The sequence below is a fragment of the Notothenia rossii genome (assembly GCF_949606895.1).
Source record: "Notothenia rossii genome assembly, contig: scaffold_163, whole genome shotgun sequence".
In the NCBI taxonomy this organism is placed as follows: Eukaryota; Metazoa; Chordata; class Actinopteri; order Perciformes; family Nototheniidae; genus Notothenia; species Notothenia rossii.
In genome coordinates, this window is record NW_027640329.1 from 1 (window position 1) to 15,000 (window position 15,000).

Genomic DNA, 15,000 nt, shown 5'->3' on the forward strand with positions numbered 1-15,000 from the left:
GCCAGGCACACCCACAGAGGCGGGACTTGCTCGTAAAGCGTCTGCTCCAATTGGTTCATTTGTTTTCGTAGCCTTCTTTCATTGGACACAGGTGCTTTACTTGAGCCAATAATTGAGCAGAAGACGAGAAAGTGGGCGGGGCCAGTGGTGTAAACACTAGCTGCCGGTTAGCTTCATGGTGGCTACGCTAATAAGCTAGTTAACTCTTCCCTTCCTCCTCACGCCCGAACTTTGGACCCCTTTTTCCGGCTTTAAATGGCCGGCGTTGCCCTGAAGCTGTCCGCTCCTCTGCGCTTTGTGAAGCTAAGAAGGTGAGGATTACAATTAGCTAAATGTCGATGTTGTTTTCTGAGAGTTTTAAGCATTAATGCTAACATCTAGAGGTCAAAGTAATGTATGAAACTTTAGGAAGAGTGAAGCTGTTAGTTAGTTAGCTTAGCTTAGTTAGCAATGAGAGAAAGGCATCATAAATGTGTTTTTAAATTACGATATGTTTGTGATTTGACCTGTTAGTTTAGCCGTAATACAGGTGCTAACAGTGTAGCAACAGTCAGAATGAGTGGTGTGACTGAAGGAGGTAAATCTGGAGCAAAGTTCACAGCTAGCACTTCTAACTGTAGCTGCTTGACTTTAGCTGTCAAAGCTGTACATGCTAAAAAACATTATCCTTAATGACTTCAACTGTTACCCTCTCTCACCTTGGCTCTCCTTGTGAGTTTTAACACTTGTTTAATCAACTATTACTGGCTGCTACTCCATCCATTACTGCAACAAGAATCTGTATGTACCTAAGGTGTGGTGAGCCCCACACAGTGAGACATACAAATCATTTGAGATCAAATATACTTTAGGTGGAGGCAGAGCTGGGTGGAGGTATGGGAATAACAAGATGTATATCGAGCTGGTAATATCCAGATATGTGCTGTACAACAACATAGACTATGCTACAGCACCCTCTAGTGGTAGCTCCAGCACTAGACAGATCAGTGCATCCTGACGTGTGATGAATCATTTCTGAGTGCTGTTCTAGTAAACATGTTCCTGTGTCTCCAGCTTGAGCAGATTCTCCTCCGTTCCCAGCCTGAGGTTCCACACCGCAGGGTCTCCTGTGATGGGTGACGTTCAGCATATATGCATCATTATATTCAGTATTACTGATAGTCTAGTGCTCATAATTTGTGTGTGTGTGTGTGTGTGTGTGTGTGTGTGTGTGTGTGTGTGTGTGTGTGTGTGTGTGTGTGTGTGTGTGTGTGTGTGTGTGTGTGTGTGTGTGTGTGTGTGTGTGTGTGTGTGTGTGTGTGTGTGTGTGTGTGTGTGTGTGTGTGTGTGTGTGTGTGTGTGTGTGTGTGTGTGTGTGTGTGTGTGTGTGTGTGTGTGTACAGGTGCGACGGTGGAGCAGTTTGAGCAGGCGAAGAACTCGATGTCAACGCTGAAAAACGACCCGGGAAACGAAGCCAAGCTAAAAATCTACGCTCTGTTCAAACAGGTGAGCTTTATTAAAGATACATATTCTATTATAGTGTTTAGCTCCTCTGCTGGGACATGTCTCCTCTCTGCTGGGACATGTCTCCTCTCTGCTGGGACATGTCTCCTCTCTGCTGGGACATATCTCCTCTCTGCTGGGACATGTCTCCTCTCTGCTGGGACATGTCTCCTCTGCTGGGACATGTCTCCTCTCCTGTGACATGTCTCCTCTCCTCTCTGCTGGGACATGTCTCCTCTCCTCTGCTGGGACATGTCTCCTCTATTGGGACATCTCTCCTCTGCTGGGACATGTCTCCTCTATTGGGACATGTCTCCATGCTCTAATGTTCAAAAAGCTATTGTTCTCATACTGCCTGTGCTGCAGCACCTCTTTTCACCCTCTGTCTGAAACCAGAGCCCAGTCTGCTCTGATTGGTCAACCAGCTTTAGAAACGTCCCGCCCCTTAGTCTATCACATACAATGTGTTGGAGCGCTAGCCAATAGGAGCGCGAGTGTTCCTTAGTGATGTCAGCAACATGCTCTTCTCATGTCTCCGTCTGGCTCCATATCGCCCCCTGCAGGCCTCTCAGGGTCCCTGCAACACTCCCAAACCCGGCATGCTGGATTTTGTCGGCAAAGTGAAATGGGATGCGTGGAATTCTCTGGGCTCCATTTCTCAGGTACGCTCTCACCTGTTATCAATTCAATAGCTTTCTCAGCATGACCATAGTTACATACAGTATTGCTAAAGCTCTGTGCAGCTGCAACATCTCCACACAAACACATACCAACTGCTAACATTTGAACACAAGCAACAACATGTTTTCTTTCTTTTCTTTTTTTTTAACACAGATTCATTTAATTCATTATCAGTGAATATCACTGTCAGGTCTCTGGGTTCAGTTTCCTGCAATTAGATGAAATAAAATAAATGATAAAATGTCCTTTTTTTAAACTCTGTCTCTCAGGATGAAGCCAGGCAGCAGTACTGCGACTTCATTGGCTCTCTGGTGACGGCAGAAGGCGGGACTTCCGCCTCATTGGCTGCAGAGCCTGCTGGAGGCGGAGCTAAGTACGAGACGCTATTGGTCACAACGGAAGATAAAATCACCACCATCAAACTGAACCGTCCAGCCAAGAAGAACGCCATCACGACAGAGGTAACACACACACACACACGCACGCACACACACACACACACACACACACACACACACACACACACACACACACACACACACACACACACACACACACACACACACACACACACACACACACACACACACACACACACACACACACACACACACACACACACACACACACACACACACACACACACACACACTTCTCCTCTGATAAATGTCTCTTTTCCTTCAGATGTACAACGACATCATCGCCGCTCTGGATCAGGCAGCTAAAGACGACTCTGTCATCACTGTTATCACAGGTACACACACACACACACACACACACACACACACACACACACACATACACACACACACACACGTATTTCTCTCACACACATTGTGTTCCCTGCAGGAGCTGGAGATTTCTACTGCAGTGGAAACGATCTCTCTAACTTCACAAAGATCCCGGAGGGGGGTTTGCAGGAAATGGCCAAAAAAGGAGGAGACCTGCTCAGGTGAGAATATACTTATTTATATTTATGAATGAAGTAATGGTAAACGATTCTTCTTCTGTGGTGTTTCAGGAGCTACGTGAAGGCGTACATCGACTTCCCGAAGCCCCTCGTTGCCGTCGTCAACGGACCAGCTGTCGGGATCTCTGTCACCGTGATGGGACTGTTTGATCTGGTCTACGCCACTGACAGGGTACACACACACACACACAAAAAAAAAATGCAATTAATCTGATAAATGTGTGAGTCACACACATTTGTCAGATTAATTGCATTTTTTGTGATATTTAAAATAGATAAAATCCGATTGGTATGATCGCAAGATATTTTCAAACTTTAAACAAATATTTCTTTCCAATTTTGGTCATTTTTATTTATTTTTTTGCAACATTTTAAGATGTCTTGTCGTTTTTTATTTTTTATAAATTAATATAATTTTTCTAATAATGACTTTCTCTGTCCTTCAGGCCACCTTCCACACTCCCTTCAGTCAGCTGGGGCAGAGCGCTGAGGGGTGCTCCTCCTACACCTTCCCCAAGATCATGGGCACCGCCAAGGTACACACACACACACACACACACACACACACACACACACACACACACACACACACACACACACACACACACACACACACACACACACTTCTGTTGCTTACACAAAACAAGAGATGGAAAGACGCTCCTTTAGGGAATAATGGTACAGTAATAATAATGGTAGTCATATCATTAGCTAGAACTGATCTATATGGACATAAACGAGAGTGAAGTCTAATCTGACTGGAGAGAGAGATCAGCTGCTGCTGACGAGTCGACACGCAGCTCTGCATGATCACATGCAGCGGTGAGCGGACAAAACACACACTTCAGGTTAGAATATCACACGTAGCTATTTTAATGACCTCTCAAACTACCGTAACTAGTTATAGATATGTTTAGTTTCACTGTCGGCTCACTCTGATCCGCGAGCTGCATGATACTGACGGGCTGTCAGGAGAGGAGGAGAGCGCTCTGTTTATTATTCCCGTGTTATTGTAAGTTACTGAACACTTTTGAATAATTAATCTACTATAATTAGTTTGTTTAATATCGAATCATATCAATTTGTTTTAAAGCTCAATAAATAACATAGAAGACCTTTTGACCGGAAGATTTAAACTTTAACGGACATGTTGACCGGCGAAAGAATATTCTAACGGGAGCTCTGGCACACACACACTTCTGCCAGGGATAATATCTTCTTTTTAGATTTTGATAAGAAGTCTTGTGTTCATCTTGTGACTCTAGTTACCTAAAGTAGGTAAACATGGTAAACACTGGTAATGAGCTGTAAATAGGCTGCTTATAGGAGGGTCGTCAGCTTCTATTAACCTGGTAAAAGGGCTGCTAATACACTGGAAATAAACTGGTAGTTAACTGGTAGTCAGCTGGAAGTAATTTGTCAATAAGATGGTATTAACCTGGTAGTACACTGTAAATAATAACCTGGAAACAGCTAGTAATAACCTGTTTAATAAAAGCTGGTAATAACTTGCCAATAAGCTGAAATAATAACCTGTATAAAGGCCAGTATTAACATGTTAGAAAGAGACTGGAAATAATGATTATTATCTGGATTTAACTTCTGGTTTAGACTTGATGGTGAACTGGTAAGTGGCTGCTAATAGGATGGTAATCAGCTGGTATTAACATGTTAGTAAGAGACTGGAAATAATTAGTGAACTTATAAACTGGTATGAACTGGTGTTGAAGTGTTAACAACGTGGTTTAAAGATGTCATGATGTCCCTGCAGGCCAGTGAGATGCTGCTGTTCAACAAGAAGCTCTCAGCGGAGCAGGCGTCTGAGCTCGGACTCGTCTCTGAGGTTTTCCCCGACAGCAGCTTCCAGACGGAGGTTTGGAGCAGACTGAAGAAATACGCCCAGCTGCCCCCCAATGTAAACACACACACACACACACACACACACGCACACACACACACACACACACACACACACGCAGACACACACACGCAGACACACACACACACACACACACACACACACACACACACACACACACACACACACACAGCCTAAGACACACACACACACAGACACACACACACACACACAGCCTAACACACACACACACACACACACACACACACACACACACACACACACACACACACACACACACACACACACACACACACACACACACACACACACACACACACACACACACACACACACACACACACACACACACACAGCCTAAGACACACACACACACACACACACACACACACACACACACACACACACACACACACACACACACACACACACACACACACACACAGCATAACATTTTAACTCAAGTGTTTTTGAGATTTTTCATTTTTTACGATTAGTTTGAACCTTGTTTAAATATGAAATGCTCGATGCATCAAACTGGATTTGACAGATATCCCTCCCCCTTTAGTCCTTGGCTTTTTCCAAGCAGCTGATTCGCTCGACGGAGAAGCAGCGACTCCACGATGTGAACGACGCTGAGGTGGAGCGTCTGATGGAAAGATGGACGAGCGACGAGTGTTTCCAGGCCGTCATGAGCTTCTTCCAGAACAAAGCCAAACTCTGAGGTGTGTGAGAGAGGATGCCACTTTTCAAAATGGACTTTTTAAACAGTGGTAGGGAGGAAGAGGAGAAGCACTTCCACCTGGACGTACCTTTACCTGTGGAGGATACAGACAGGTGGCATCAATTAGCCTTTGATCGACCTGTTTTGGGTCAAATAAAGGGATTTCACAAGCTCTGAATGAGCACTAACGTCTGCAGGTCGTAACGCTGTGATTTCTAGTTGTTTAATAATTCATATTAATGATCACGTACATGCTGATTTTAATGTGTTGAAGAAGTGCCTTTAAACACTTTGTATAAGAGGATTAAACACGCATTATTAAACTTGTGTTTCTTTTTTTTATTACGCCCTTTGTTGCACTTTGGGATTACTTTTAGCAATGAAAGGTGCTTTACAAATAAAATGTATTATTATTATTATTATTATTATTATTATTATTATTATTATTATAGGATGTGTCAACAAAAGGAAGCTTTGTGTTTTAACGTTTAAATCTAGTTTATTTTACTGTAATATTTCCAGCAAATAAAGGTAATTTGTGCATGTAGTTTCACGGTTACTCCACCAGGGGGCAGCACTCACCTTTACTTAATTCGAACTGACACCTTTTACTCAATTAATTAATTAAAATAGTTATTGTTATAAAGAGATGAAAATATGTTTACAAATAAAATAAAATAAATGATATTAAGGAGAACAGGTGGAAAAACCTGATATTGGCAAAATTTGTTAAAATGTAATAAATAATAATAAATAAAGAACATTTATTTATTTCTGGTTTTTATATATTTTTGTTTTAGCTTTTACAGATAATAGTTTTTACTTAATTTATAACAATGTACATAAATAACAGTTTAATAAGAGCTCCAACAAGGCGTGTAGGACAGAGAGTGAATACACACACTGTACAGAGATGCTGGATGAGAAACCAATGAGAGTTTGGAACATTGAATAATGTGAATGTATTCTAGTAGACCTCAACAATGGAACTGTGATCAGTAGAGATGATGAATTTTTGCATAATTGTGTTTTTAAATGAATAATTAACGAGAAAATGTGCAAGAAATCATCCATTTTAAAATTCTCTAAAACCTATGATTTAAAAAAGAAAATGTATTCTCATTCCTTGCAGTGTCTCTCTCTCCTCTCTCTCTTTTTCTCTCTCCTCTCTCTTTTTCTCTCTCTCTGTCTCTCTCTCCTCTCCCTCTCTTTTTGTTTCTCTCTTTCCTCTCTCTCTTTTTCTTTCTCTCTCTCCCCTCTCTCTCTCTTTCTCTCTCTCTCCTCTCTCTCTCTCTCTTTTCTCTCTCTCCCCTCTCTCTCTCTCTCTCTCTCTCTCTCTCTCTCTCTCCTCTCTCAGTGGGGGTAAGTGTAACTGTAGATGGGGAAGTTGGGGTTTAACAGACAGCCAATCACAGCGCGGTGTGACGGGCGCTCCCTTCAGGGACCAATCATCAATCAGCAGCCGTCACATCTGTCCGAAACATGACGAGGAGGAGGAGGAGAACGTGAGGAAGGGATTCAGCAGAAACGTGAAGAAAGAAAAATAAATGAGGAAGAGGAGGAAGAAGAGGGTGGGGGGGGTCCCTCCATTAGCAGAAACCTCCATTAGTGTGTGATGGATTTCTGTCAGGAGAGATGAAGAGGTCAGAGGTCACACCTTCCTCTTCCTCACTCTTTCTGTAAACTCTGACCAAATCCTGCAGACGATGTTTCGGAGTCTCTGAAAACTTTATAAAGTTGCCCGGGAACGGGCGGGGCAACAGAGGGTTCAAAAGAGGGGTCAACAGAGGGGGCAACAGAGGGGGCAACAGAGGGTTCAACAGAGGGGTCAACAGAGGGGGCAACAGAGGGGGCAACAGACGGGGCAACAGAGGGGGCAACAGATGGGTCAACAGAGGGGGCAACAGAGGGGGCAACAGAGGGGGCAACAGACGGGGCAACAGAGGGGGCAACAGAGGGGGCAACAGAGGGGTCAACAGAGGGGGCAACAGAGGGGTCAACAGAGGGGTCAACAGAGGGGTCAACAGACGGGGCAACAGACGGGGCAACAGAGGGGGCAACAGAGGGGGCAACAGAGGGGGCAACAGAGGGGTCAACAGACGGGGCAACAGAGGGGTCAGTTATTCTGCACGCTGACACCTCTCCTTTCATATGGAGTCCTTTCAGTATAAAAGCGTCTCAAACATGGCGAGGAAACATCGGCTTTTATTGAGGTCTTCGAAAACTCCACCACCTCTTTTCACCCTCTGTCTGAAACCAGAGCCCAGTCTGCTCTGATTGGTTAGCTAGAGATGTCCCGCCCCCTTAGCCTATCAATTAAAATGAAATGTGTTGGAGCGCTAGCCAATAGGAGCGTTCCACAGTGATGTCATCGACTTCTGGGAGTAAACAAAGGAGGCGTTTCAGGTCAACTAAAACCCTGTGTGTGTGTGTGTGTGTGTGTGTGTGTGTGTGTGTGTGTGTGTGTGTGTGTGTGTGTGTGTGTGTGTGTGTGTGTGTGTGTGTGTGTGTGTGTGTGTGTGTGTGTGTGTGTGTGTGTGTGTGTGTGTGTGTGTGTGTGTGTGTGTGTGTGTGTGTGTGTGTGTGTGTGTGTGTGTGTGTACAGGTGCGACGGTGGAGCAGTTTGAGCAGGCGAAGAACTCGATGTCAACGCTGAAAAACGACCCGGGAAACGAAGCCAAGCTAAAAATCTACGCTCTGTTCAAACAGGTGAGCTTTATTAAAGATACATATTCTATTATAGTGTTTAGCTCCTCTGCTGGGACATGTCTCCTCTCTGCTGGGACATGTCTCCTCTCTGCTGGGACATGTCTCCTCTCTGCTGGGACATATCTCCTCTCTGCTGGGACATGTCTCCTCTCTGCTGGGACATGTCTCCTCTGCTGGGACATGTCTCCTCTCCTGTGACATGTCTCCTCTCCTCTCTGCTGGGACATGTCTCCTCTCCTCTGCTGGGACATGTCTCCTCTATTGGGACATCTCTCCTCTGCTGGGACATGTCTCCTCTATTGGGACATGTCTCCATGCTCTAATGTTCAAAAAGCTATTGTTCTCATACTGCCTGTGCTGCAGCACCTCTTTTCACCCTCTGTCTGAAACCAGAGCCCAGTCTGCTCTGATTGGTCAACCAGCTTTAGAAACGTCCCGCCCCTTAGTCTATCACATACAATGTGTTGGAGCGCTAGCCAATAGGAGCGCGAGTGTTCCTTAGTGATGTCAGCAACATGCTCTTCTCATGTCTCCGTCTGGCTCCATATCGCCCCCTGCAGGCCTCTCAGGGTCCCTGCAACACTCCCAAACCCGGCATGCTGGATTTTGTCGGCAAAGTGAAATGGGATGCGTGGAATTCTCTGGGCTCCATTTCTCAGGTACGCTCTCACCTGTTATCAATTCAATAGCTTTCTCAGCATGACCATAGTTACATACAGTATTGCTAAAGCTCTGTGCAGCTGCAACATCTCCACACAAACACATACCAACTGCTAACATTTGAACACAAGCAACAACATGTTTTCTTTCTTTTCTTTTTTTTTAACACAGATTCATTTAATTCATTATCAGTGAATATCACTGTCAGGTCTCTGGGTTCAGTTTCCTGCAATTAGATGAAATAAAATAAATGATAAAATGTCCTTTTTTTAAACTCTGTCTCTCAGGATGAAGCCAGGCAGCAGTACTGCGACTTCATTGGCTCTCTGGTGACGGCAGAAGGCGGGACTTCCGCCTCATTGGCTGCAGAGCCTGCTGGAGGCGGAGCTAAGTACGAGACGCTATTGGTCACAACGGAAGATAAAATCACCACCATCAAACTGAACCGTCCAGCCAAGAAGAACGCCATCACGACAGAGGTAACACACACACACACACGCACGCACACACACACACACACACACACACACACACACACACACACACACACACACACACACACACACACACACACACACACACACACACACACACACACACACACACACACACACACACACACACACACACACACACACACACACACACACACACACACACACACACACACACTTCTCCTCTGATAAATGTCTCTTTTCCTTCAGATGTACAACGACATCATCGCCGCTCTGGATCAGGCAGCTAAAGACGACTCTGTCATCACTGTTATCACAGGTACACACACACACACACACACACACACACACACACACACACACATACACACACACACACACGTATTTCTCTCACACACATTGTGTTCCCTGCAGGAGCTGGAGATTTCTACTGCAGTGGAAACGATCTCTCTAACTTCACAAAGATCCCGGAGGGGGGTTTGCAGGAAATGGCCAAAAAAGGAGGAGACCTGCTCAGGTGAGAATATACTTATTTATATTTATGAATGAAGTAATGGTAAACGATTCTTCTTCTGTGGTGTTTCAGGAGCTACGTGAAGGCGTACATCGACTTCCCGAAGCCCCTCGTTGCCGTCGTCAACGGACCAGCTGTCGGGATCTCTGTCACCGTGATGGGACTGTTTGATCTGGTCTACGCCACTGACAGGGTACACACACACACACACAAAAAAAAAATGCAATTAATCTGATAAATGTGTGAGTCACACACATTTGTCAGATTAATTGCATTTTTTGTGATATTTAAAATAGATAAAATCCGATTGGTATGATCGCAAGATATTTTCAAACTTTAAACAAATATTTCTTTCCAATTTTGGTCATTTTTATTTATTTTTTTGCAACATTTTAAGATGTCTTGTCGTTTTTTATTTTTTATAAATTAATATAATTTTTCTAATAATGACTTTCTCTGTCCTTCAGGCCACCTTCCACACTCCCTTCAGTCAGCTGGGGCAGAGCGCTGAGGGGTGCTCCTCCTACACCTTCCCCAAGATCATGGGCACCGCCAAGGTACACACACACACACACACACACACACACACACACACACACACACACACACACACACACACACACACACACACACACACACACACTTCTGTTGCTTACACAAAACAAGAGATGGAAAGACGCTCCTTTAGGGAATAATGGTACAGTAATAATAATGGTAGTCATATCATTAGCTAGAACTGATCTATATGGACATAAACGAGAGTGAAGTCTAATCTGACTGGAGAGAGAGATCAGCTGCTGCTGACGAGTCGACACGCAGCTCTGCATGATCACATGCAGCGGTGAGCGGACAAAACACACACTTCAGGTTAGAATATCACACGTAGCTATTTTAATGACCTCTCAAACTACCGTAACTAGTTATAGATATGTTTAGTTTCACTGTCGGCTCACTCTGATCCGCGAGCTGCATGATACTGACGGGCTGTCAGGAGAGGAGGAGAGCGCTCTGTTTATTATTCCCGTGTTATTGTAAGTTACTGAACACTTTTGAATAATTAATCTACTATAATTAGTTTGTTTAATATCGAATCATATCAATTTGTTTTAAAGCTCAATAAATAACATAGAAGACCTTTTGACCGGAAGATTTAAACTTTAACGGACATGTTGACCGGCGAAAGAATATTCTAACGGGAGCTCTGGCACACACACACTTCTGCCAGGGATAATATCTTCTTTTTAGATTTTGATAAGAAGTCTTGTGTTCATCTTGTGACTCTAGTTACCTAAAGTAGGTAAACATGGTAAACACTGGTAATGAGCTGTAAATAGGCTGCTTATAGGAGGGTCGTCAGCTTCTATTAACCTGGTAAAAGGGCTGCTAATACACTGGAAATAAACTGGTAGTTAACTGGTAGTCAGCTGGAAGTAATTTGTCAATAAGATGGTATTAACCTGGTAGTACACTGTAAATAATAACCTGGAAACAGCTAGTAATAACCTGTTTAATAAAAGCTGGTAATAACTTGCCAATAAGCTGAAATAATAACCTGTATAAAGGCCAGTATTAACATGTTAGAAAGAGACTGGAAATAATGATTATTATCTGGATTTAACTTCTGGTTTAGACTTGATGGTGAACTGGTAAGTGGCTGCTAATAGGATGGTAATCAGCTGGTATTAACATGTTAGTAAGAGACTGGAAATAATTAGTGAACTTATAAACTGGTATGAACTGGTGTTGAAGTGTTAACAACGTGGTTTAAAGATGTCATGATGTCCCTGCAGGCCAGTGAGATGCTGCTGTTCAACAAGAAGCTCTCAGCGGAGCAGGCGTCTGAGCTCGGACTCGTCTCTGAGGTTTTCCCCGACAGCAGCTTCCAGACGGAGGTTTGGAGCAGACTGAAGAAATACGCCCAGCTGCCCCCCAATGTAAACACACACACACACACACACACACACGCACACACACACACACACACACACACACACGCAGACACACACACGCAGACACACACACACACACACACACACACACACACACACACACACACACACACACACACAGCCTAAGACACACACACACACAGACACACACACACACACACAGCCTAACACACACACACACACACACACACACACACACACACACACACACACACACACACACACACACACACACACACACACACACACACACACACACACACACACACACACACACACACACACACACACACACACACACAGCCTAAGACACACACACACACACACACACACACACACACACACACACACACACACACACACACACACACACACACACACACACACACACAGCATAACATTTTAACTCAAGTGTTTTTGAGATTTTTCATTTTTTACGATTAGTTTGAACCTTGTTTAAATATGAAATGCTCGATGCATCAAACTGGATTTGACAGATATCCCTCCCCCTTTAGTCCTTGGCTTTTTCCAAGCAGCTGATTCGCTCGACGGAGAAGCAGCGACTCCACGATGTGAACGACGCTGAGGTGGAGCGTCTGATGGAAAGATGGACGAGCGACGAGTGTTTCCAGGCCGTCATGAGCTTCTTCCAGAACAAAGCCAAACTCTGAGGTGTGTGAGAGAGGATGCCACTTTTCAAAATGGACTTTTTAAACAGTGGTAGGGAGGAAGAGGAGAAGCACTTCCACCTGGACGTACCTTTACCTGTGGAGGATACAGACAGGTGGCATCAATTAGCCTTTGATCGACCTGTTTTGGGTCAAATAAAGGGATTTCACAAGCTCTGAATGAGCACTAACGTCTGCAGGTCGTAACGCTGTGATTTCTAGTTGTTTAATAATTCATATTAATGATCACGTACATGCTGATTTTAATGTGTTGAAGAAGTGCCTTTAAACACTTTGTATAAGAGGATTAAACACGCATTATTAAACTTGTGTTTCTTTTTTTTATTACGCCCTTTGTTGCACTTTGGGATTACTTTTAGCAATGAAAGGTGCTTTACAAATAAAATGTATTATTATTATTATTATTATTATTATTATTATTATTATTATTATAGGATGTGTCAACAAAAGGAAGCTTTGTGTTTTAACGTTTAAATCTAGTTTATTTTACTGTAATATTTCCAGCAAATAAAGGTAATTTGTGCATGTAGTTTCACGGTTACTCCACCAGGGGGCAGCACTCACCTTTACTTAATTCGAACTGACACCTTTTACTCAATTAATTAATTAAAATAGTTATTGTTATAAAGAGATGAAAATATGTTTACAAATAAAATAAAATAAATGATATTAAGGAGAACAGGTGGAAAAACCTGATATTGGCAAAATTTGTTAAAATGTAATAAATAATAATAAATAAAGAACATTTATTTATTTCTGGTTTTTATATATTTTTGTTTTAGCTTTTACAGATAATAGTTTTTACTTAATTTATAACAATGTACATAAATAACAGTTTAATAAGAGCTCCAACAAGGCGTGTAGGACAGAGAGTGAATACACACACTGTACAGAGATGCTGGATGAGAAACCAATGAGAGTTTGGAACATTGAATAATGTGAATGTATTCTAGTAGACCTCAACAATGGAACTGTGATCAGTAGAGATGATGAATTTTTGCATAATTGTGTTTTTAAATGAATAATTAACGAGAAAATGTGCAAGAAATCATCCATTTTAAAATTCTCTAAAACCTATGATTTAAAAAAGAAAATGTATTCTCATTCCTTGCAGTGTCTCTCTCTCCTCTCTCTCTTTTTCTCTCTCCTCTCTCTTTTTCTCTCTCTCTGTCTCTCTCTCCTCTCCCTCTCTTTTTGTTTCTCTCTTTCCTCTCTCTCTTTTTCTTTCTCTCTCTCCCCTCTCTCTCTCTTTCTCTCTCTCTCCTCTCTCTCTCTCTCTTTTCTCTCTCTCCCCTCTCTCTCTCTCTCTCTCTCTCTCTCTCTCTCTCTCCTCTCTCAGTGGGGGTAAGTGTAACTGTAGATGGGGAAGTTGGGGTTTAACAGACAGCCAATCACAGCGCGGTGTGACGGGCGCTCCCTTCAGGGACCAATCATCAATCAGCAGCCGTCACATCTGTCCGAAACATGACGAGGAGGAGGAGGAGAACGTGAGGAAGGGATTCAGCAGAAACGTGAAGAAAGAAAAATAAATGAGGAAGAGGAGGAAGAAGAGGGTGGGGGGGGTCCCTCCATTAGCAGAAACCTCCATTAGTGTGTGATGGATTTCTGTCAGGAGAGATGAAGAGGTCAGAGGTCACACCTTCCTCTTCCTCACTCTTTCTGTAAACTCTGACCAAATCCTGCAGACGATGTTTCGGAGTCTCTGAAAACTTTATAAAGTTGCCCGGGAACGGGCGGGGCAACAGAGGGTTCAAAAGAGGGGTCAACAGAGGGGGCAACAGAGGGGGCAACAGAGGGTTCAACAGAGGGGTCAACAGAGGGGGCAACAGAGGGGGCAACAGACGGGGCAACAGAGGGGGCAACAGATGGGTCAACAGAGGGGGCAACAGAGGGGGCAACAGAGGGGGCAACAGACGGGGCAACAGAGGGGGCAACAGAGGGGGCAACAGAGGGGTCAACAGAGGGGGCAACAGAGGGGTCAACAGAGGGGTCAACAGAGGGGTCAACAGACGGGGCAACAGACGGGGCAACAGAGGGGGCAACAGAGGGGGCAACAGAGGGGGCAACAGAGGGGTCAACAGACGGGGCAACAGAGGGGTCAGTTATTCTGCACGCTGACACCTCTCCTTTCATATGGAGTCCTTTCAGTATAAAAGCGTCTCAAACATGGCGAGGAAACATCGGCTTTTATTGAGGTCTTCGAAAACTCCACCACCTCTTTTCACCCTCTGTCTGAAACCAGAGCCCAGTCTGCTCTGATTGGTTAGCTAGAGATGTCCCGCCCCCT

General features: G+C 43.9%; 2 protein-coding genes across 2 annotated transcripts; both read left to right on the top strand.

The window, feature by feature from the left end:
• The first annotated feature begins 150 nt into the window (after positions 1-150).
• On the top strand, positions 151-6,060 carry LOC307026791 (enoyl-CoA delta isomerase 2-like). The gene is made up of 11 exons (XM_079694923.1): positions 151-311; positions 1,054-1,115; positions 1,383-1,486; positions 2,047-2,145; positions 2,434-2,625; positions 2,849-2,918; positions 3,014-3,116; positions 3,186-3,306; positions 3,581-3,670; positions 4,906-5,049; positions 5,582-6,060. The coding sequence occupies exons 1-11, from the start codon at positions 256-258 to the stop codon at positions 5,735-5,737; spliced, it is 1,197 nt and encodes a 398-aa protein (XP_079551049.1). The 5' UTR covers positions 151-255; the 3' UTR covers positions 5,738-6,060.
• A 2,229-nt stretch (positions 6,061-8,289) lies between these two features.
• On the top strand, positions 8,290-13,018 carry eci2 (enoyl-CoA delta isomerase 2). Its single transcript, XM_079694922.1, has 9 exons — positions 8,290-8,446; positions 9,007-9,105; positions 9,394-9,585; positions 9,811-9,880; positions 9,976-10,078; positions 10,148-10,268; positions 10,543-10,632; positions 11,866-12,009; positions 12,540-13,018. Exons 1-9 carry the CDS (start codon positions 8,381-8,383, stop codon positions 12,693-12,695), a joined length of 1,041 nt encoding a protein of 346 aa, XP_079551048.1. The 5' UTR covers positions 8,290-8,380; the 3' UTR covers positions 12,696-13,018.
• The last annotated feature ends 1,982 nt before the right edge of the window (positions 13,019-15,000 follow it).

Excerpts from the sequence above, each read along its gene's own strand:
- LOC307026791 (XM_079694923.1), top strand. The coding sequence starts at position 256 with ATGGCCGGCGTTGCCCTGAAGCTGTCCGCTCCTCTGCGCTTTGTGAAG. Across the intron at positions 2,626-2,848 it reads AGAACGCCATCACGACAGAG|ATGTACAACGACATCATCGC; the intron begins GTAACACACACA and ends CTTTTCCTTCAG. Across the intron at positions 5,050-5,581 it reads ACGCCCAGCTGCCCCCCAAT|TCCTTGGCTTTTTCCAAGCA; the intron begins GTAAACACACAC and ends CTCCCCCTTTAG.
- eci2 (XM_079694922.1), top strand. The coding sequence starts at position 8,381 with ATGTCAACGCTGAAAAACGACCCGGGAAACGAAGCCAAGCTAAAAATC. Across the intron at positions 10,633-11,865 it reads AGATCATGGGCACCGCCAAG|GCCAGTGAGATGCTGCTGTT; the intron begins GTACACACACAC and ends ATGTCCCTGCAG. Across the intron at positions 12,010-12,539 it reads ACGCCCAGCTGCCCCCCAAT|TCCTTGGCTTTTTCCAAGCA; the intron begins GTAAACACACAC and ends CTCCCCCTTTAG.